At 49.3% G+C, this 24,471-nt stretch overlaps 2 protein-coding genes across 2 annotated transcripts; one reads left to right on the forward strand and one right to left on the reverse strand.

The window, feature by feature from the left end:
* Nucleotides 1-341: 341 nt before the first annotated feature.
* Nucleotides 342-1,248, forward strand: LOC128726913 (ras-related protein Rap-2a-like). The gene is made up of 2 exons (XM_053820760.1): nt 342-839; nt 916-1,248. The coding sequence occupies exons 1-2, from the start codon at nt 342-344 to the stop codon at nt 1,246-1,248; spliced, it is 831 nt and encodes a 276-aa protein (XP_053676735.1).
* Nucleotides 1,249-4,737: 3,489 nt separating this feature from the next.
* On the reverse strand, nt 4,738-23,427 carry LOC128725841 (sodium-dependent dopamine transporter). Its single transcript, XM_053819611.1, has 8 exons — nt 22,815-23,427; nt 15,642-15,902; nt 6,345-6,756; nt 5,885-6,262; nt 5,571-5,808; nt 5,264-5,492; nt 4,915-5,183; nt 4,738-4,851 (listed from the first exon to the last, which is right to left on the reverse strand). The coding sequence occupies exons 1-8, from the start codon at nt 22,888-22,890 to the stop codon at nt 4,738-4,740; spliced, it is 1,977 nt and encodes a 658-aa protein (XP_053675586.1). The 5' UTR covers nt 22,891-23,427.
* Between the last annotated feature and the right edge of the window lie 1,044 nt (nt 23,428-24,471).

The following is a 24,471-nucleotide window of genomic DNA, read 5'->3' on the forward strand; positions in this document are numbered from 1 at the left end:
TGACCGTATCAGAAAAAAAACCCGTTGTCGGTTAGCTCCAAAGCTTGCAATTCTACCGAAAAATGAAAAATATGTCCGCTGTATGCACAGCTTAAAAATATACTCAACCGCGAAAATGGAGCCACCGAAGCGTACATTCAGCGCAAAGCCTGCCCAAGATTACCATATGGATGAGTTCGACGAGTGTGTGCCGTGCAGGTCTTTGATGTTTTCCATGCTACTATCGCTTTCTTCCCCACACAGCTTTCTTCGAAGGGCCACGCGTAAGGACATCGTCACAGCTTCACCCGTAAAAGCGCATCCGCGCACCAAACCCCACCACAATTGCGCTGCTAGACGCGATGCCGGGCACCTGCCACCGGCTACGAATTCCTTCGCTCGTCTCGAACCGCTCCACCAAGAGCGGTGCAGGCGTCAGCACGTCCTCCTACTCATCCTCAACGGCGTCCTCGGCAGGACCCCCGTCGGCATCCTCGATCACCGATGATGACATCTTCGGATGCGAGGCGGGTCCTGCATCTCCACCGGCCACGATCAAAAAGGAACGCCACCGGGTAACGATGATGGGTGCGGCCCGCGTTGGCAAATCCTCCATCATCTCGCAGTTTCTGTACGAAAAGTACTTGTCACGCTACAAGCAGACAATCGAGGAGATGCACCGGGGCGAGTACGAGCTGCCGGATGGGTCCTGTTTGACGCTCGACATCCTGGACACCTCGGGTTCGTACCAGTTCCCGGCGATGCGTGCCCTTTCGATCAACACGAGCGGTGCGTTTATTCTCGTGTACGCCGTGGATGATGAAGAAACCTGGAACGAAGTGGAACGGTTGCGCGAACAGGTTGGTGTAAACCCTCGGGTGTCGTTTTTTTTTCTAACAGCTCAGCTAACACCCATTTTGCTTTGCGCTATTGCAGATCATTTCCGTGCGAGGTACGCGCGTACCGATCGTGATCGTCGGTAATAAGGCGGACGTGCCAGAGGAACAACGTGAGGTTCCTTTTAAGGTGGCCCGTTCCCGGGTGCTGCTCGAGTGGGGCTGTGGATACGCTGAGTGCTCGGCCAAGGATAATGAAGGTATTCTGACCGTTTTCAAGCAGCTGCTCCGGCAAGCCAACATCGAGTACAACCTCAGCCCAGCCGTCCGCCGACGTCGGAAGTCACTGCCAAGCTACACCGGTGGTAACAATCCGGCGCGGGCTAATTCCGCGAAGTACTATCTGAAACGGCACTCCTGCTCAGTGCAGTAGGTCCTGAACAGGCTGGCAGGCTCTCATCCATCCCACGGAACAGGTGGGTCATAGCACAACGACACCAGGAGTAAGTTTGAGATCGTAAGATCGGTTTGTCCACTGAGGACTAGGCCATTTGGTATAGTCCTGCGAGACGATCTCTCCAAGAGTAGATTTTATGGCAGCCCATCCATAAGTAGTAGTGACGTTGGATTGTGTGCATAGAAATAAGATATAAAACAAGGCACAACAGAAATGTGGGTGGCATGCAGCTAATAGAAATGTTGAATCGGTTTCACCGTTGACTTTTGGGGCACTTTTTTGGACGTCCATATTGCCGTACAACCGAGCATACCGAGCGTGATTGCATGGGCTTCAGTTTAACGAATTTACATGTTTTGTGGCGCCCGCCACTTGTGTTTGGATGGCAAAACGTTGTTCGTATTAAAAGTGTATTTCTAGCTCTCGTTTTTTTTTATTACGCATACACCATTTGCTATGAAGAGGGGAAAAATACAAACAAATGTACGAACGCGATACCCATTGCTAGCTGTGTATTCGATGTGAACAAATCGTAAACAAATCAAAATATATCGGGGGAAAAACCCCAAACCCCGAAATCGCACAAAGGATAGCTACGGCAGGAGTTGGAATCAATATTGGCAAGATTATGCGAAGTGCGTCCCAATAAACGGGAGGCAGCTCGTGAGGACACGGTAAGCATTTTGATAGATTGTTGAAAAAGTGCCACACAGGGCGATTAGGAACGGGAGCAGAGCTTAAAGCTTGTTGAATGAACGAATGGAGCTGTTTTTTTGCTACGAGAAGGTTATATAAACAAATGGCTTAGCAATTGAGGAGAAATCCCTCTCCTGGAAATGGGACACTCCAGGTGAGAAAAACCGGAACCGTTGAACCTGGTGCGGCCCTCGATGGTGAGTTTGTGAATGACTTTGAAGTATTTTGAACCGCGAAACATACTTTTATGCTAAATTATACAATAAAACTGTACGCTAGCTGTTATGTAAAAAAAACCTATATATATATACGAAAGTATTAAAGTCCTATACAACTGGTAAATGTGTTTGTTTTGTGATAGTTTTAAAGAAAATTACATCCAAAAAGCACCACCACAGCGTTGAATATTGTTCGGGGTAGCTGTAATCATTCAATGCCGTGTATCGTAACTGTCAAATGAAAATTTTATTGATTCAAATAAAACGTTCTGCAATTTAACGTAACAAAGAGCATAGAAATAAGTGCATTTTAGAGAGCCGCATCCCGCATGGTCTCCTACGAACCAGTTGAAGGATGAGCAATGACTTATTTTTAGGGAACTGCTACTCCCTTTGCACAGTGAAACAATCCCGCCATCATGCAAGCAGATAACAACGTACTTCTTCACTCCCGTAGCTTTATCTCACTCTCTCCACTCCACGCTGCCTTATACTATTTCACTCATATACACGCTCATCGTCTTAAAAATAAAACAATAGTACCGATACACATAGTATGGTTATACTAAATTCGATTTGTCCTGCCCGACAGAGCATCCTTTTTCGTGAACGATCCATCCTACACTTGATCTATTCGTTGTGACTGGTTTCAATGCTGTATCGCTGCTTTCCTCATCGGTTATGTCTTACATTATGCGATTCGTCTGGGAAAAATGGGGAACACATTTCTCTGCACCACTCACCGACCAGGAGATGGCTTTTTGCACGCTTTCCCAATGGCTGTCTGGGAAAGCGTGCATTAGACATAGCGACCTATCGACCTGGTCTGGTGGGCTGGTCCGAGCAAGTCATTGATGAGCTTTTTTTTCTGGTTTTTTTTTCCTCAAATTTCTAACATTTTCCCGCCACACGTGTATGGCTCGTAGTATTCGGTAGTAGTTAGTTCATGTAATAGATCTACGCGATAAAAGCTATCCAGCAAAAAGCAGTTCCAGTTGACGATGGTTTCTTATAATGTTCGTGCATTTTTAAGTGTATCCGCTGCTGTACAATACTATTGTCGTGCCCCGGCAGCGAAGCTTTTCCAAGCGATTCCTTTTTTCCCTCGGCTCAAAGCTGTCTCATCTTAGTATCAAGACTGCATAGTGAGCTGACAACTGAAAACGTAGTGTGACTACTCACGACACAAAGCTTTTTGCAAAAGCTCAACCATTCGCGTCCAAGACAAGCTTTATGGCTGTGGGAAAGCTCATCTTGGAGGAAATGTTGGCCACACTATAAATTTATGGAAAATATTGCACAATATTAGAGAGAATATTGATAACAAAATAAAAGTGATTTGATAGTCAATATTTTCAAAATTTAAATCACCACCATAGAATCACCATGGAACAAAACACCACAAACGAAAGGCAACCAAAACGCTTGAAGAAATTGGTTTTACAAGTGAAGCTCATGCAATTACCATACTTATAAGTGTTTTAGTGAAACTTGCTGCAATTAGGTCGCTTTTTGGCCTCCATATTCACTAGCTTCTCCCAGCATATCAATTGGACCTATTATAGGACCTAAATATCATTCATAAATGTTCTATCATTCGCGTAACGGGTAATAAAGATGATTATACAGTTGCGTTCTACTTTATCAACAGTATTGTGCTAGTCGTCATTATGATATGTCCTACAAAAAAAGCCTGCATTTTAAGAAAGCATACAAAGTATGTACGCATTTTAGATGCTGTGATGAAATTAAAAATGAAAACCAATATTGCTTTTAGGGGTGTAGATAATAACAAAGAGATCCTACAACAATGTTACACATTCAACATGCTGCACGTGCTAAATGCAGCTGCAACATGCACGCAGCGAATAACATCATCTAGCTATATCATTTGCATAGGTAAATGCGTCCAAACTTCCACAGGGCTTCGGAAGGGAACGCCGAGTACAGTTGCTTTACAGTTCACGCTCGGAAACGCCTTCCCCAGTGGGCTGCTTGATCGTTGCCGTCGCCAAATTGTCCCGCATTTCAACGTGTGCTTAGAGTTGCTTCTTATGTACAGGTGTGGCAATCTATGTGCAGGCGTAAGCAGGCTTACTTCCCACAGTGCTAGAGCTATTCTTTTCTTCATATTATCCTATACAGCATTAAGTGTATTTCACTCGGTAGAGAGAAAGCGAGAGTAATGGGTTCGGTGGCACTACATTCCAAACATTACACTGCCTTAGTTGCCGCGGCATTGGGCTTGGGTTGGGCAGGCTCTCGGCCCCTTGCTAACCACCTGTTTTTTGGCGCTCGACTCTTCTCAACACGCGTTATAAGTATACATTCGACCTATCCTAGCGAAATGTCACGATAGCAATACATGTAGTAAGAGTAACACTTATCAGCTAGCGCAGGACTCGAGGGTAGAAAAGTTTAACAACGAACTGAAAATTATAGCCCACACAGCAATGTGAAGAAAAACAGGATGTTTTGGGTTGATGTAGGTCGTTGCCCAGACTCACACGAAGTAGATATCGAATCGGGGTGCATAAAATCGTGTGCGTACTCAAACTTCCTCGCCTTCGTCGGAGTGCGTCAGGCGGACCTGAGCCGGCTCGATCGTCAATCCGTTGACGGCCATTTGCTGATCGCGCCAGGGTGTGGTGAGAATTTTCATGCGCTAAAATATAATTAAGAAAACGTGTTACGCAAGGAATTTGAATAATGCAGTGCAATGGCGTACGTTTAGGAAGCTCCCCGGTGTGACGATCAGCTTGTAGCATGCCATCAGCGGTATCATGATCATCGATGAGCCTGCTATGCACCACCCGAGCAGATTAGCCCACGCAGGATACTCGTAGTCCTCGTAGCTGAGCGGCTCGTGCCCTATCAGCCCATAGATGATGATGAACAGCAGAAACAGCGGGGCAACAAATTTCCAGCAAACACGCCAATAAATACCGGGCGCGAAGCCAATCATGTCTTTAATGTCGTTGCAGAATCGCTCCGTACCTGGAAACAACATAAGAAACAAAAAACCGAGGCTTTTTAAACCCTGTCGGCCACCGTGATGCTCTTCACAAAATATTTACCATAAATCCAGGACACTGCAATCGATTCAAACAGCACCGCTATCAATATCGAGTAGCCAGCCGCGTAACGATCAAGCAGCTGAAAAAAGTAGAACCCACCCTGGGTACAGCTGGCGAGACCAACGACAAAGTACAGCGAGAACAAGATCGCCACGAAGATCTCCCGATTGCGGCCAATTTTCGGGAATTCGTCACTCAACGCCGTAATGATGGCTTCAGATCCACCAAACTGGTAACATAAACATGTAACAAGGGAAGGATTAGATGGAAAGCAATAAACCTGCATCCGATCACCATCGAGTCTTACCGAGCTGTCCAACCCAAGCGTGAGCAGCATCATGAAAAAGATCAGCGCCCAAAAAATGCTTCCCGGCATGGTCGCGATCGCGGCTGGATAAACGACGAACACCAGCCCCGGACCTTCGGTGGCCACATCCTTGATGCTTTGTCCACTAGCGTGTGCCATGTAGCCCAGGACCGAAAAAATGACAAACCCTGCGATGAAGCTGGTGGCCGAGTTGATCAAACTAGTCAGCAGAGCATCCCTGCAAATGACACCAGAGAGTTAGTGATTGGATTCTTCACAACATGGCATACTTGGACCTTCAGTTGGATACGCACTTGTACACGTTGTTGTGGTACTTGTTGTACGAGGCGTACGCAAGCAACACACCAAAGCCCGGTCCCAACGAGAAGAACACCTGCGTGGCTGCATCAACCCACACCTCCGCATTGTAGATGACGTCGAAATTGGGCCGCAAGTAGTACAGGATCCCTTCAGCCGAACCCGGAAGTGTGATGCCACGCACGAGCAGGATCAACAGGACGGCGTACGGGAACAACGCCGTGAACCAGACCACCTTACCGGACGTGCTGATGCCCTTCCAGAGCGAGAAGTAGCAGATGAGATACACCGCCAGCAGACACAACGCCATGTCCCACTTGATGGCACCCAGATCGTGGATTCCTTCGCTTTTATCCAGCTCCAGGATGTACCGGCTGTAAGTGTAATGGGGATATGGAAAGATACACTCGATTCGAAACCGATTCCTTCCCGAAACCACCAGATGTCGCTACCTACTTGAAGTACTCCGAGGCGGCAGACCGAAACTTGGTATCATTAAGCGTCCCAACAGTGGCCGTAACGTTCGTCGCAAGAGCCGCAGTCCTGTTCACGGCCACTGAACTGTTCGTGAACCCAAACGGCTTGCATTCGGCCGTGTTCCACGGGTTGGAACAGTGCGTCCACGGTAGGCTATCGGTGAAGGACGCGAAGAAGAACCGCAACGACCAGGCGATGATCACGTTGTAGTAGAAATCGACGTAGAACGCAATCAGCACCACCGCGTAACCGATCCCCTTGAACAGTGGCACCAACCGGCCCCAGCAGGTGATGGCACCCTTCCGGTTGAACTGCCCCAGCGCGAGCTCCATGTAGAACAGCGGAATCCCACCGACCAGCAGCATGATCCCGTACGGCACCAGGAAGGCACCTGGAGGGTTTGAAAAAGGGCAGAAAAAAGGGCGGATGATAATAAAATTGAAGCCGCTCGAGCACAATCCCGTTGGGGCGCGGATTCGCCCTGACGATGCTATGACGATGGCATAATAGCATTATTATTTCCTTTCTTTTTATTGACTTAATCCGGTGAAGGATTCGTGCGATACGCGCGCCTTTCGTCCTTTAAGAAGCGTCCTGCAAAGCGTACGGTGCCAGAGCGGCAATATTGCCCGCCCTGCTTGAGGAGTCGGGAGTTAATAACAGGGACTTAATGCCACCGCTTCCACGCTCTCTCTCTCTCTCGCTGACTGACCGGGTCTCGGTGTACCGGCGAACCAAGGAAGCATGTGCCATCGCAAGGACCATGCCGACAGAAAGGACGTTCTTGTCGTGTCCGTTGGAATGGGGGAGCGATTTATAAAGGGATGAACGATGCCGTAACCTAGGCTAACCTGCCAAACCGACCCACTGGAGATTAAGTGCATCGTTGTCCTGTGGACTGTGAGTGTGTGTGTGAGTGCGTGTTTGTGTCACACCCCACACAGCAACTTCCTGATAGTTCGCCGGAAGTCGTCCTGAAAGGCGAGACTACTCCCTAATGTAATGGTTGAGAGAAAAGTCGTCCTTTTTTTTTTGAATGCGTGTGTGTGTGTGTTTGTGGACGCCGACCATCGCCCCAAACCGAGGGCGAGCCATCTAAGACATTAGCCCTACGGGAAGGTAAGGTGACGTATCGCCAGCTAAAGTCCGCTCGGTACGCAACGACTCACTTATCGGAAGGGAACTTCTCGCGCGGTTCATCCGCTATTGAAGCATCATAAAGATAATCCTATCGGCGCTGTTGGAGGGCGGATCTATAAAGCCGTTTTTCGTCGCAAAAAGGTCATATAAATCCATCTTCACGCGCGATAAGACAATCATGGACAACCATCGAGCGGGAGGAATGATCCAACCGACCAAGGTATCTTTACGGTCGATTGGCAAATTTTATCGAGGGGGTCTTGTGTGATTTTTTTTCAATGTCCAGCCGTTTTTGTCTTCGGGGGGATTTCTTGCGACGACTTATGTAATGGGTCCCGCGATACCCGGTTGCTAACTCCGCGAATTTGCCGGCTTGCACTTGCTCAATTAGGTGCAGTAGATAGCGCGAGCGCGGTTTTGCAAGGATCGATGCATTACCTCATTTCCGCGAACGAAGCTCAAGGTCGTCGTCGTCGTTTCCTTCGCGGAATACTTCTGCGTTTTTTTTCTCGCCCCAGGCACGTGTGAACACCTCGTATCTGATGTCCACCGCGTTGGTCAAATTACATCCCTGATAAGAAGAGCCTCGATTATCTCATCCAGTTTAGTAGGTATTTAAGCGCCACCCACCGGAGATGACACTCCAGTAATCGCTATGGTGCTGAAGAGAAGCGATTTTCGGACACCTCAACCCAGAATGGGCTCTAAAGGTAAGGTAGCGCTAAGGTTCTGCATTAGCTGCAACATTGCGCGCTCGATCCTGGATTAATGATCTTGCGGGGTTTTTTTTCCTCCCCCACAGCTCTGTGGACAATCGCTGCCCTAGTCCTGACCGCTTCGGTCGCTCACGGGCAGAGTCAAAGCTGTGCCGGTGTGGAGGACTTCGGGCTTATCCGTGATCCGTTCTTTTGCTACCGCTTTTCGCAATGTATCGACGGCAATCCGTACCCACTGCGTTGTCCCGACGATCAGTGGTTCGATGAAGAACGGCAGCTGTGTGATGACCCGGCGAACGTAACCTGCGAACTGGAGGATCGTCCACCGACGGTTCCACCAACAGCCGGCATCTGCAATGGGGTCGAAAACAACCGACTGGTGCTGCATCCGTTGTACTGCAACGAGTACTACCTGTGTGTGGGCGAAATCGGTTTCCCGGTGATGTGTCCCGTTGGTTTGTGGTTCGATGAAGGTCGTCAGGTTTGTGGTGATCCTGCAGACATCAGCTGTCCCCATGGACGTCCCGGAGCGGCTCGGTGTCGTGACGAACCGGATCTAGCACTCGTGCCAAGCGAGTACGCTTGCTACCGGTACTACCAGTGCGTGAATGGGTTCCCGTATCCGATGGTGTGTCCTGATGGGCTGTGGTTCAACGCCGAGCGGGACATCTGCGACGATCCGGACAATGTGGAGTGTGAACTTAACCCCGGGTTTCCCACGCCCGGTCCACCAACGGCCGGTATCTGTAATGATGCCGCCAACAACGTGCTACGACCGAACCCGACCGCTTGCAACAGATACTACGTGTGTGTGGATGAGATCGGTTGGTCTAAGAGATGCCCGCTGAATCTTTGGTTCGATGAGGCCCGCCAGACCTGTAGCGCACCCGGTTACACGAACTGTGATCTTGGACCGGAACTGCCACCACCGCGCCCTGACAACCCGTGTAATGACGTCGAGAACCTGGCCTTCATCCCGGACGATTTCTTCTGTTATCAGTACGCGCAGTGCCGCAATGGGTATCCTTTCCCGCTCATCTGTCCAGCTGATCAGTGGTTCGACGAAGCGCAACAGCGTTGTGCCGACTTCCGTACGGTAGAGTGTGAGGTTGAGGATGGTCCACCACCGACGATCCGACCGACACCCGGCATCTGTAACGACATCTACGAGGAGCGGTTGGTGTTGCACCCGCGCTTCTGTAATCAGTACTACATCTGCGCGGATCAGATCGGTATTCCCGTCATCTGCCCGACTGGGTTGTGGTTCGACGAAGATGCGCAAGCCTGTCGATCGCCTCTGCTCGTGGATTGTCCACATGGAGCTACACCACCACCTGAGGATCCGTACATGATGTGTGATGGAGTGGAAGACTTCGCGTACGTACCACACCCGAACTACTGCTATCGGTATTATCAGTGCATCTATGGAACACCGTACCCGCTCATCTGCGAAGGTGATCTGATCTTCGACGTTGGTCAGCAGATGTGTGACGAACAGCAGGAAGTACAGTGTGTGGTGACACCACCACCCATCGTGCGCCCTCCACCCACGATCGGGATCTGTAATGACGCCCCGAATGGACGTCTGGAGGCGAACCCGCTCTACTGCAACCAGTACTACATCTGCGTGAACGAGATCGGTTGGCGGTTGGTGTGTCCACCAGGTCTGTGGTTTGATGTTGAACGTCAAACCTGCTCGGAAGCGGGCTCGATCGAGTGCGGGTTGGCACCGGAACGTCCACCAACGACGCCGAATCCGTACGCACCCTGCATCGGCATCCCGAACAATGCGTACGTGCGCGATGAAGCGTTCTGCTATCGGTACTACAAGTGCGTCAACGGATCACCCTTCCCGATGATCTGCCCCAACGAGCAGTGGTTCGATGAGCGCCGTCAGCAGTGCCGTCCACAGGCGGAGGTTGAGTGTATCATCACCGAACCACCACCGAGGCCACCACCAACGGCTGGCATCTGCAATGGGGTGACGAACTCGATCCAGGTGCCGAATCCGTTCAGCTGCAATCAGTTCTACATCTGCGTCGATCAGATCGGGTTCCCGCAGGTATGCCCACCGGGCATGTGGTTCGATGAGGACGATCAAACCTGTCTGCCTGTGGCGGAGGCGTCCTGCGATTTGGGACCACCGACGACAACGACCGTGGCACCGCATCCGTGGGGTCAGTGTGATACCGTGCCGAACTACAGCTTCGTACGCAACGAGTACTACTGCTACCGGTACTTCCAGTGCGTCGATGGACGACCATACCCACTGATCTGCCCCAACGAGCAGTGGTTCGATGAGGGACGGCAACGATGCGATGTGCAGGAGAATGTCCGGTGTATCGTGAATCCTGCGCCACCAAACGTACCCGCAACGCCCGGTATCTGTAACGACGTGCCGAACGGTGAGATGGTGTTGAACCCACGCGCTTGCAACCAGTACTACATCTGTGTGGATGAGATCGGCTATCCGCTGCTCTGTCCCGATGGTTTGTGGTTTGATGCTCAGGAACAGCGTTGTGGACCCGCTGCTCGGGTTTACTGCCCACTCGTACCACCGGTTACGACTCCCGATCCGTTCGAGCAGTGTGAAGGAGTTGAAGAAGGTGGACTGCTGCGCAATGACTTCTACTGCTATCGGTACTTCCAGTGTAAGGCGGATGTGCCGTACCCGATGATCTGCCGGCCAGGATTGTGGTTTGATCAGGAGCGACAGCTTTGCGACGTGCCGAGTAGTGTGGCGTGCTTCCTGAGACCAGGTCAACCAGGTCCACCAGTGGCTACGCCCGACATCTGTTCCGGTGTTGCGAATGGTCGGTTCACGCGCAACTGGAACTTCTGCAACCAGTACTACCTGTGCGTTGGCCAGATCGGTTACTCGCAGGTGTGTCCCGATGGGCTGTGGTATGACGATGACCGCCAGATCTGTGACGTGCCAGAGGAGGTCGAATGTCCGCTGTCACCGACGACGATTGCACCTTCACCGTGGGACCGCTGTGCCGGTGTTGAGGACCTCTCGTACGTCCCCGACGATGACTTCTGCTATCGGTACTTCCAGTGCGTGAACGGTATTCCATACCCGATGATTTGCCCCAACGATCAGTGGTTCGATGTACGCCGGCAGGTGTGCGATCTCGTACAGAACGTGCAATGCGAGGTTCACGATGTTCTACCACCGCCACTGCCAACTGACGGTATCTGCACCGGTCTCTCGAACAGCGTGCAAGTGCTGCATCCGGTGTTCTGCAATCGGTTCTACATCTGCGTCGAACAGGTCGGTTTCCCACAGATCTGCCCCACAGGTCTGTGGTTCGATGAATCCCGACAAACCTGTGCCAGTCCACTGGACGTGGATTGCCCGAATGGATTAACTACGACGCAATCACCCATCGAGGGTATCTGCAATGATGTGCCACCGGGCACGTACGTACCAAACCCACTCGACTGTGGTCGGTACTACGTCTGCATCAACATGTACCCGTACTCGCTGGCATGCCCAGGTGGAACTTGGTTCGATCGGAACCTACTGCAGTGTGTCCCGATCGACGAAGCCGAGTGTGCTGACTCCGTTACGACCGTTCCGACACCGGGCATCTGCGAAGATCGCGAGGATGGTACGCGTGTTCCAAGTCCGGTTAGTTGTTCACTGTTCTACACCTGCTTGAACGAAGCCGGTTCACCATCGTTCTGCCCACCTGGACTGTGGTTCAACGAGGAACTGCAGGATTGCGATGATCCTGCGAATGTTGACTGCACGGTGGAGCCCTCGACGACGCCTCCACCGACGACGGGTGTTTGCGAAGGACAACCGGATGGTCGGTACGTGGCCAGTCCGTACTCATGCACGCAGTTCTACGTGTGTGTCAACGAGACCGGGTATCCTTCCATCTGCCAGCCGGGGCTTTGGTTCAGTGAAGCCGCTCAAGCTTGCGTAGATCCGGAAGAGTCGGAGTGTACCGTTTCGTAGAGACCGCTTTTTTGTTGCTTTGGTTGAGAGGCCACTGTCAGGTTGGTGGCTTTTGGTGGGATGGTTACGTAATAAATCGCCCTAGCGAGATCGATGTCAAAGTCATGGTGTTTGCGTAAGGAACATCCGATCAATGCAACCAATGACCTGTGTATGATTGTTCCAATCCTTATAAATTGTTCTAGATTCTGTAGAGCTACGTTATTGTGTTTCTTTCCTTCACTTCTTGCTACTATTCGTCTTCATCTTTCAACGCATCCTTTTGTCCTTCCGTCACACTTAGTTTGAAGAATGGTTCAACACTATGTTTCATCTATTTTATTACAGCATCCTAGTATTTCATTTACATGCTATGCTTCTGAAGCTTATGAATTAGTTCCCCTCTCAGCATCTATTCATTATTCTGCGTATAACTCTATTATAAGGATTACCGTTACGACTTTATGTAGACCTTTTCCCGCAGACACATATGAAACTAGAAATTGGAGCTAGAAATCTGTATTCGGGAAGGTATTTTGTGTATTTTTTTAGGCGAAACGAGTACGTACAGTTCGGCATGTAACAGTGCTTTATTTTTTACAAAATGAAATGCTCCTTTCTTGCGAAATATTGCATCCTGCAGACCGAGCCGTCCCGAGGTGTCTAAAGCGACTGCTCCAATATTCTTTCGCGAGCATCGGAAGCTTCATCAACAGAGCACAAAATGACTAAGTGTAAACTCGTAGCCCCTTCAAACGCTCATTGCGTTCGTTCGCTCGCACGATGCGTCCCACCCGAGAAGTCCATTAACTCGGGAAAGAACAAGACGGACCGGTACCGCAAGTCCCACGAAGCGAACGCCACCACAGAAAGTAGTTCACTTTGCATTAAAGAAAAAAAAAAAAAAGCTCCCCGCGAGAAGGTGCAAAAGACGTCCGTTTTGTCCGCAACCTGTTGGATGCGGGAGATGGAAATTGCGCGAAAAATGGAACGCACCACGCACCGCAGCAGGAAACGTTGCCATGGAAACGAAAGGAAACGAAACCGGGGGTGATTTTCTTTGTTCAATTCCACCCCCACCGAGTTTTCGAGCACTCTCGACCGGGTGTCGATGTTGTCATCTGCTGCCACCGCAAGCAGCACGAGAAAAAGAAATCACAACCGACACATTTCGCTGTTAAATCGCCGAAGCGATCACTTCTGCGATTCCTGCAGCGTGTCCTCGAGCATCCTCCGCGCACTTGAGGGGCAGAAAACGCGCAACAAGTTGCAACGTTCCCGTTTACGGAAGCACCCGAAAGAGGATACCACAGGATGCCAAGAACGAGGCCAGCCTTCTTGAAAGCCGGTAATAAGTCAAGACGCGTGACACCGAAAAGGAGGCGCCCCGTACTTGACTCCGTAATCTTTGCTCAATCGTTTGGCCCCCCGTTTTTTTTTCCTCTCTATCGCTCATCATCAACAATTGGCGCCATTCCATAATCCTCCCCTTCGGTTCCAAGGCCTTTGGGCTTTTGGACTTCTCCACCAAGGATCCGCCAGGCGTCCCGGACGCACGGTTGAGTAACTCCTGTGAATAAGGACATCAACGCCATTAGCGTGAAACTTCGGTGCCTTTGGTGGTCCGCTTCCGTGTGGTTGTGGTGTGGAGTCGCGGAAATGGACCAGGGACGGAACGCCGGTCGGTTAGAAAAGGCGGAAAAGTGGAAATTTCCGTTCCATGTCTCCGACAGAACGGGGGCTCGTCCTGGCATTCGTACGGCATTCGTAGTAGTACGTGTCCTGACGGCCGTGGGCCACTCTCGGCCGTGTTACTCAACGTCGGCCACTCGTGGTCGTGGTGTGGTTCTTAAGAACAGACTCCCGGTGCCATTCGCGGGTGCCACTACCATTCCGTTGGGGAAGGAAAGAAAACAAAAAAGAAAAACCGGCCAACCGTTTCCCAGTTTCAGGACCTTTCGCTTAGGGCGCTTCCGGCGATGAAAGGGCCACAGTTTTGGTTGGGGTTAAGGAATGGCGGGTGTAAATCTATGTTGTCACATACATTTCACCCCACCACCGGCAGCTTTTCTCACCCTCTTTCCCTCACACACACACACACACACACACACGGGCAGTCTCCCCCATTTGGGGGTGTGTTCGTGTCGCAAAGAAAAAATTAGAGCTCCTCCGCCCGGTAAAGGTACCGCGGTGCCAATTCCAACGAACCCCGCGAAGGATGCTCGGTGGCTGGAAAAAGGCCACCAACGTGGCCATCGACCTGTGACTTACTAACCGATGGATGGCGATTTGCCACGGTTGAGTTCCGGTCGCCCGTTTCGTTCCGAACACTTCCCCGAGCACCGAAGTGCGTTCGCTTGTTCACCGTTGATACGGATCGCCGGCCAATCCCTTTTCGGGGATGATTTATGTTTTTTTTTCCCGGCCCCTTTCCTACGGGTGGAGCGCATTTATGATTGCTATTTTCTTTCTGTTTTTTTTTCGTTATTCTTGCTTCTCACCGTCACACAGCATCTCAGCAGAGGGTGCCCAGCAAAAAAGGCCAACCTGATGCGCTCAACTCCAAGGGCTGTGGCTTAAACCTGCGTATGTGTGCGTTCGTTGGCGGGATTCGGGCGTCGCATCACACGCTGGTCCGCGTGGCCAACAGGTTCACCGAAACAGGTTTTCTGGTGTCCGATTGGAATTTATTCTAATTGTGCGCATTGGCTGGGATTGTAGAAATTGATCCAACGCGAGAAACCATTCGCATTCAAATGCGCCGTTCGATGGCTCGCCGATGCTGGCAATGGCTCGAAACGTGTTCTCGCGTGTCATTTATGAGCTCGATATTTCATCCGTTCGCGGTTCTTCGATCATTCAAAGGCCATCATGTTTTGGTGTAAAGCGCAACAAAAAAAGAAGCAAGGAACAATGCTTAAGCTTCAACATTCCACGAGATCGTGAAGAAAAAAAAAACCCTCAACCGAGAAGAGGAAGTTTGCGACCACTTTTTGTGATTATTCCTGCAACAATCACACGCGTCCTGTGTTACCGCGTGGGGTGACAGGAATTGGTGGAAAATTTAGTCCTTCCTCCGGGGGTCAATAGAGATTCTGCCCGTTCGCTGCGTGAAATAACATGCTTTTCCACACCCCGGCACGGTACGGGGAAAATCGAGCAGCAAATTTCCTACACGCCTACGCTCGTTCGGTCTGCCCCAACCATGGAAAGGGAGGCCGAGGCTTTTTCTAGAAAAAGTTAAACGACAAAAGGGCGTCACACCATGGTACAGGATGGTTGAACGATAGCAATTTTCCTCCTCCAATGGCGTAACCAAATTAGGCTGCTTTCACTCACTCTCTCTCTCTCGCCCGCGCGATCGGGTAATTAGCTATTAAACGACGACGATGTAACAATTTCCCGATCACTTCCACCCTCGCACAGGGATGTCCTCACCCCCCTACCACCCACCCACACCCCACCCCAACTTACCACCACCGTTCTTGTAGCAGAGATACGGAAAGCGCCACACGTTGGCCAGATCGACGGCGAACCCGATGACGGACAGCAGGAAGTCGACCTTCCCGCTCCAGGTTTCGCGCTGCTCGTCATCCTCCGGCTCACCCGGGCGGCATCCCTTCGCCTTCAGCTGGCCGATGGTGGTCATCGCCAGGGCGGTTCCCTCGCCGTCACCACCGACGCCGTTTTCGGCGCCACCGTTCAGCTCCTTCAGCGCGTCCCCGTCGATGGATTCTGTCAGGAGAAAGAGAGATCAAAAAAAAAAAAAAGCGGGAACCACAATCGGTTAGTGAGGACGTGCGAAAGCGTTTCGTTGCGAGCCGGGTCAATATATAGCCTGGCCTGGCCCATAGTGACACACTGGGAGGGGGCAACCTGCTGTCGGGTGAATCCGGCTCAGAAATCAAACCATCGAACCATCGAACCATCGGTTGACAGATCGGCAGGTACTTGACGAAAACCGGGGCCACCCCAAAAACGACCACCACGCCGACCAGGACACTCGGCCAACGGAAGCTGGGACACCGTGGGGAAAACCACGAGGTAGAGTGGCAACGCACCACAACCCAATCAAGCGCATCAAGAGACTATTGAAAATTTGAAGTAGCTGCTAATAATAGATTCTTCCCGCACGGCGCAAGACGCACCGGTCGATGGATGTGTGTGTGTGTGTCACGGGTGTCCAGTCCCGGTCCGGGGGTCCGGCTGGCAGTCCTCCAAATTGACAAAGTGTTTGTTAATGTTTTTGATGTTTTATCCTACTTTGCATCGATGACGACACACCGAGGGAACGGGCGGCAATGGGCGGGATCCGGAGACAAAGGGACCCACATCGGGTCACATCCTTCGTCCCGCACTTCACGGCACACGGTTACGCCGCCGGGAGGCTGCCATTAAAGAACGGAACCATTTTCAGCGCGCTAATATCGGAAATGCTCTCCGCCTCGTGGTGGAAAATTGATTTTTCCCCTCCCCCACTGGCGAATAGGACGCGTTTCGGAAGGGAGGAAAATTTGATTTGTTATGACGTATCGTGCGCACACACACACGCACCGGTTTCGCTTATTATCGACGTCATGGGATGGAGTGGGAAAACAACAAAAAAAAGGAGCAGTAGGCCGGAAAATCGAGAAGAAAGCGACACGGAAAACGGTCGTGAATTCGATAGCACGAATGTAAATGTCACTTTTTGGGGGCAAGCGAAGACACAAAGCACCGGAAGCGTGAAGCAACAACCAACCAACGAAGAAAAAGAAGAAAAAAGACGGCCCCCAAACCACATCACACCGAGCGTAATACACTTGTTGTGGAGGAGATGGAAATCTTCATCATCATGTCCCGGGCACTTTCACGGGGCCTCACGGGAGCGTTCGTTGAGTGGAAAATGTTAAGTACTCCTAATTCGATTTTCCCCGGCCCCTTCGACCGCCACCCTCCCGCCACGTCATCTGGTTAACCTGCACTTTGGGGTGTCTCCTTGACTTCTGCGGACCGCTGCTGCTGGAAGCGCGCCTGGCAAATCTATTTACCAATCGGTTTTGGTTTGGAATGCCACCCCGTGAGAAACGGAGCAAGAAGGCGAACCTGGCGCTATCCTTTCACCTGTCGCTGCTCCTTTCCATTCCCTTTTGCTATCGCTCTCTTTCGTGAATTCTTTCTCTCTCTCTCGCGCGCGCTTTCTCCGGTTAGCTTCATTCGGGGGTGGCCTTTTCTCGCTCTCGGAGGGTTGAGGGTATTTAAAAGATTGCAGAGTATCCACCCTTCGCTCTGGGTGGGGAAATGTTTTCTTTTTCGAGCTGTCCATTCATTCGCCTGCCAATGCGGTGCATCGCAAAGGAAAAAGGAGCCGCCCGAAAGGAAATAAGGGGGGCTCGTCGGATGATTTCCATTTCCGGTCTTCCTTCCGTCGGCGCACAGCTTTTGAAGCCGTTCGGTAAAGTTGGGGGTGAAAGATGAAAGAATTCGGTCGAGATGGAAGCGACAAACCGCGCGAGATAACGCGTGGAATATCGCTATACGGAGCTGGACGAGCCTTCGAGCTCGCGTTTCTATTCACCATGGGGGTAGGGAAGAAAATAAAAACAAGTGAATATAGCCTTCTCGCAAGGATTTGTAGACCATCTGTCGGTGAACCGTCTGCTAAGACGTTGCCATGTGAACCGGATTGCGTCCGGGGAGTTGTTCCCATGGTTTCGGGTTTATCCAGCAACGGAATCGAAGTTGCCAGGAATGGGCTTAATTGGCAATCGAGTGCTAAATCAACTCGACGAAAGAAGAACATCAAGAATAATGCACCATTTTTTCTTCTTTTAGAATGATTTCCAGCAGTACTGCGACATTTACATAAAACCCAACACGAGTGGAGCTTGCGAATTAGATTTATACCCACGGCGATACCTCGGTACAGCGAATATACGAGACACCTCAGCCGCAATGAGCTGTTTAACCGTGTTAATAGTTAATCCACAAATGCAAAGCCGGCGGCCACAATTCGACACGGATTGAATTAGCGCTCCACGTCGGTGACGTTCAAGTTGCAAGGTTGCACAAGTGGTAACGTAATCATGCGGTTAAAAACGGTGAGACATGCTTTCAAAGGTCGTTATTTCAACTAACAAACCACACGAACTCGAGTGCATGCATTACAATATTGTTGAATCGGATCTAGTAATCAAGAAATACTTCAGCTAATCATGTTGAATTACCTTTTTTCTGCTTTTTGCGACCCATGATTACGATCGGGGTGTGGGTTTAAGAAATCTCACAGTTTAAAACGCCGATAGCTCAACGCAATGAGTCATCACAATTACACCCGTTCACAAACGTTTTGCCACTGGGAACTTCTTTGTTTTAAGCGATATTCACTTTGCTGAAACATGCGTAAACCATTGCACTTTAGTTAAGAAATCGCGCGGTAAATCGTGCTCGTGAAAAACAGTACTCTACACTAAATTAGTAAATCACAATGTGGCGTTTCAACCGCGCTCTCGTCTCGCCAAACATCTCGTTATTTCCTCGCCTTATTCGTAGTTCCAGTACCTACAGATCGTGCCTTAAACCCACCGTGGCTCTTGAGCAACGATGCAGTCATCGCCGTCGGCAAACGGAAATTCAATTAATTTCACAAAAATACACACGCCCGAGTGCCGAGTGTGGTACTTAATCGACACACTTGATTTGCGATGGTTTATTTAACGACAGTCCAGGCCTCGGCACGCTCACGGCACAAGCGTGGAGTTTCAGAAACTGGTAGACGCTTATATCCCCTAGCGAAGCGCACGAGTAGCTACCATGACCTAAACGTCTTGTCGCAGACTCATGAGACGGCTAATTAGACTTGATCACTCTATACGAGCGAAGGGGGGTGGACTTTTTTCACGCCACCCCACTCTTGGGGCGTTTCAGAATGTCCCAGATTTTCGCGATTAGCTGAACCGCTCGCAGGCTATGCAAACGAAAGCATCCCTTAGCAGTGGGGTGGAAACCGCCCGTTAATCTGCACCGCTAATTGAATCTGACACTTTAATTACACGCTGACCATTGTACGGTGACATACATACAGCTCAAACGTGCGTGCGTTCAATCTTTTCTTCTCTGCCCTGTCCTGTTCTGGGGGTTTTCCATCAATCCGCTTAACGAAGCGGCCAAACTTTTGTTCCCCACCCATTAGTTCCGGTGTTAGGCCCCGAAAGGGTGTGTGTTTTCAAACGTGTGTTCAAACGTGCGTATCTTCACCGTTTCGTAAGTGAATGCAGCAGATCAATCGGCACCGTCAGCTGGTCCATCGACCATCAGCCTCGATCTAGACAACGCTCGCTTTTAACCTTCGAGCATCGTTGATGTGCGGCGGTGTAGAACGCATAATTTGTGCACGCTTCACCATGCTCGCCGGATAGAAAAGAGGCCACCTGGGTGGCAGCTTTCATCCGGCACCGACTTCCGGCTGGCCTCGGTTAGCGCAATTTTGTGCAATGCAACCGAAAAAAGCACCTCCGGTAAATGGCCACTGCCAATGTTGCCCAAATGAGTGGCAGTTTGCAACCCTTCGAGGTTGAAAGCGCCTTTCTAGCCACCGTCAACTGTTGGGGGTTAAATCAAACCAAAATAAAAAATAAGAAGAAAACTGTTTGAAAAATGATCCTAGCCCACAATGTTAACCTTCACCTAGACCTGACGCCCGTTCCGATCGTGACCACAGCACCGACAAGCGGCTGAGAACGCGATCTCGAGAGGCTTAAATGCAAATCACTGTCGCTGGCTTTGGGAATGGAAACCTGTTTTATTTTTTCGTCCATTTAAATGCTTCGATCTTTTCCAATGCTGTTGCATCTCCCAGGGAATCGGTGTGGGCGTTTGAGCGCGTCTGAAATCGTGCTAGCTTAAAAGAAGCCTGCTCTTGCTTTCTGGTTATGCTTCAAACGCAAACTGGTATTGAAGCAGAACAACGAACGAAAGAATACAAACATGGCAGAGATTTTTGAGTTACACTAACGTTTTTTTTTCTCTCGATGTTGTATGCTTTAAATGTATAGCCACGACTGGGTGAACATCAGAAAGGGTGAAACATAGCATTAAAAGTAAATTATTTGTTCTTCCTCCGTGACCTTGGAATGTAGCGATGAAGGATTGAAAGAATGTACACACAAAGCTACGCCTCATTGCTAAGCAAATAATGTCCAGTTCAACCGATCGTTACGAGTTGTGTCAAATTCAAATATCAAGTAGTTTGCAAAAGGTGTGAATCTGAGAAAGATGCTCATTTTTCATACTAAAGCATATTATGTTTAAATGGCTGAACGTTGTAAAATTTAAACCCAAACCCACGTGGGCCACATATTGAAACAATGTCACAGGATCCTCAAAAGCATGATTGTAACACTAAATGATTTAGGGGCAAATTAAACAGGTATTGACCTAAGCAGTAACGTTACATTTAGACGCACAAAGAAAACGATTGAAGAAATGATGGAGACACTGAAATTATCCAATCCAGTATCGAATAAATTCTACCCACGTGCCACTGTTTCACTCGCTAAACCGATCACAAAACGCATCGCTTACGATCGCAATTAAATTTTAAGGATCCACGTAACGTGAGTAAGTTTACTGGTGCTTATTTTACGTGTTTTATTGCACCCTCCCAAAGCCCACAGATTGCGACCACATGTGAAACCTTTCGTGCACGCGTTTGATTTCTTTGGCTACTAACGCGATCCTGCCGTAACGAGCGGTTACATGAGACTGGCATGTGGAATGGCAAACGAGATCCATCGAACTGGCATGTCCAGTCTCTCGACCGGCCGCGTTCTCCTTCACCACCACCACAAGCAGCAGGTTAACATTGACCGTGAGATGAGAAAACTCACCAGACAGAACGCCAAAACAGCGTGAGTTTGAAAGCAAACACACAGCATTTTCTATTTTAATCGCTCCAAAAGCTCCAGCACTAACTACCAATAAGAGTAGTTGAAGTTCAGTTAGCCAACGTTTGCTTTCATCAAAGTATTGCAGTAAAGTATCGTTGTACTCTTGTGCCATGAATTGTGGACCCAAAAAACATGTGGAATGCTTCTGCTAATATTTCATTCCGTCGGCCTGTACCAAAAATCATTAGCACGGAAGCATGACGAAATCCGTACTAGGACACCATCTTGCGTTGACAGGCTTGTTAAGAAAGGAAGATTGTTTCCTTCTCCTCCACAGAAGAAGGTGAATGGTGCTTTTTTGCTAATGCAAGCGGTTTTTGCGGTAAGTAAGCTTACATGAATACAATCTCAATGTGAGAAAAATAAGCTTTGTGGTTATCCAAAACCGGATTACCTGTTGACCCTGCAAGGACGATTTTCTTCATAAAGCTGCAAAGGATGGGAAAACACTTACGCAATGGGTACTTTTTTGTTTGCAGACACGCATTTAGGGGAGATTATCTAACATTTACTAAAAGTAAGCTCATCATCTCAGGTATTCGGCATGTTTAGAGGGTTGCTATCCAAAGAATCACGAAAAAATTCAACTCTTAAACTGCATTAAGTTTTCGTGCGGAAAAGAGTTTCAGGTACCTTGAAACCACCATTTTCCATTACGTAATACTTTCCACTCGACAGTTTTCTCGGAGTAAAGTATGTGCAAACTGTAAAAATGACCCAAAACGATCTGCATACCATTTGCACTCAATAGACCCATCACATCAACCCAATTCCCGAGCATCCAACGCTACTCACCGTTAACTCAAACAAGCAGATTGGATTTAATAAATTTCCCTCCGAAAAAAAAAACCCCCTCAACAATAGAGCCCATGAAAAGCTTGGCCAGCAGTGAACCGCGTTTTCCGTAAGCCTTCGATTCCGTCACATTTTCACCACTTCCGACGGGGGGTTGCTCGTCTGTTCGCCAAGCAGCCAAAGCAATTCGGTCCAGCTTCGCTAGATTAGCGACGAAAACAATCATAACCACAGATTTATAGCTCATTTCCTTCTCCTTCCGCTGGAAAGGACTCCCAGCGAGCATTCGAGCCCGCCATATCCCCTTTTCCGGGACGCTGGTTGCATTTGCTGGCTCAATTTTGAAGGACCCTTCCTCCTTCGCGCACTTGCCACCAAATCATCAAAAACCGCACTATATTGCTACTGGCTTGTTAAAGTTGCTCAACAACCAGTATATTTACAGCCTCTGGCTGTTGTCGAGAGTTGGCAGATTTTGCTCGCCGTTTCGATTTCGATTGCTTGCGGTTTACAACTAAACCGGCAACCGAGGATGGACCTCGGTAGGACGCAACAGGTAGCGAGTGCCCGGGAAATCCGGGAAATTAGCTCAAGTGTTTTGGGGAGTTGGGAGCCGAAGGTAATTGGGATAATTCGCGCTATAAGTTAACGGGTTGTTTGCTGACACGACCAGCACCTGAAGTTACCTTTGGGATCCTGGTGCGGTTGTGGAAAGCAACGAAGCGCACTACTGAACCACTTAGTACCAGATCGCTGATGATTCAGGTTCGAGCTACGAACCACCGGATCTAACGTTAACGTAACGTCTGTGTCGAAAACTATCACGAACATTCGCGGATTGCACTTGAGAAATTTCCATTAGTTTCCAACATAGCATGGCATGTTTTCGATAGAAAAGGATTCGCACGTGTACCTGCATACTGACCTGAAGACTTGTCGGTGCTCTTCACCGGCGTTTCCAGCAGTCTCAGCTTCTCCCGTGGATCATCCAGCTCGAACATCCAGCTCGGTTACCGCTGCGGCGCACCGTCCCTCTGAACTGAACTCGATCCTTGGATGACCAACTGATAGGAGAAGAACGTCCTCCTTTCCCGGTGGGCGGCTTGCGAGAGCGATGATCTTGGCCCACAGCTAAAACACAACTTTCCTACGGCTGTGATTCTTCTCCTAAGTAGACTACCACACGATCCTTCACTACAACGAGCCACACAGTAACATTTTGTCTTGTTTTTTTTTTTGCTTGCCTTTTGTCTTCGACTTTCAGTTCTTGAACCACTCACAACTATCCTCGGCAGCACGCGTACAGGCGAGTAGTCTTTTGGTGTGTTTCATGCTGGAAAGAAGCTTTTCTGTACAATGGTTTCTGGTTGATTTTGAAACTGGTAACCACTTGAGTGAGTTTTACACGCCAGCCGGTGGGACTTCAACTACAAAAGACACCGGACCAACAGGTTGCCACAGGGCAACCAGCCAACCAACTGACCAACCAACCGACCAACCAACCTAACCGACACTTCTGGCTTTGGCTTGTTCCGACCAGCTTGCCAAACGGGACGACACAACTAGCGAACCGACCGTTGGCTGGCAGCGCCTTTTATAGCCTAGCGCAACTGGCAGCGCTAAGGACGAACAACGCAAAACCGATCCTGCGCTTCAGAACCGCGGGAAAAAGGTTGAGCAAATAAACGCTTTCCCGCTCCTTTGGTATACGGGTGTACGAGTTCGTTCGATGCTCTTCGCTTGACGCTATATATTTTTTTTCATGTGTTTAAAGTGCTAGGAAAGTGTTAGCTACATATATTGTTCTCTTTTGTTCGCTCTTGTTGAACGTACAATTTTCGACTCACATTTTTTATCCTAATTCGGCTCTGGAGACGACCACGTGTGGCGGTTAAGATCGGTTGATTTATAATTAACACACCGCAATTTAAAAAATGTTGTACTACTGCTACTCAATACGAATTAGGTGGTGACAACTGAGCTTTGTTAATTTTAAAACAGTGTCGTTTTCAGCTAACATTTAAATATGTAATGAAACTTTATTGGATGCTGTACATCTGTATTGCTGTACTAAAGTTATGTTTCCGTTGCTTCTGGTGCATTTATTATTGCGTTCGTTGGACTCAGATTTTGAAACATAAATTTAAAATTTTAGTGCTCTTATGCTAACTCCAAATACAATGCTATTTGCTTAAAACGTTCTGTAATATTATGTGCCATCGTAAAAAAAGGGTTCAAATAATGGTAGCATAAGCGTAAGCGCACGAGCCCCATGAACTCCAATCGTGTGTTCATCCAAAGTTCATCTGATGTATTGTGTGAGAGAGAAACTTCGTTTAGTACGAAATAGAAGGAGACAACACATGTACCACGCTCTGTCGGTTCGCATTGATTTTAGTACTTACAACAAATGACATCACTGTAGCCCTAAAATGACAGCGGCTACTATGTGAGAGAGCAAGAGAGCATGCAATGTACCAAAACTCCATGCCGAAAGAGCGAAATAGCAGGAGCGCGACTTTGTTGATGTTTTGACAACTGCTCCAAAGAAGTGTGTGTTGTGTTTTTGTGTCGTTTTTTCA

This window comes from Anopheles nili, chromosome 3 (assembly GCF_943737925.1).
Source record: "Anopheles nili chromosome 3, idAnoNiliSN_F5_01, whole genome shotgun sequence".
In the NCBI taxonomy this organism is placed as follows: Eukaryota; Metazoa; Arthropoda; class Insecta; order Diptera; family Culicidae; genus Anopheles; species Anopheles nili.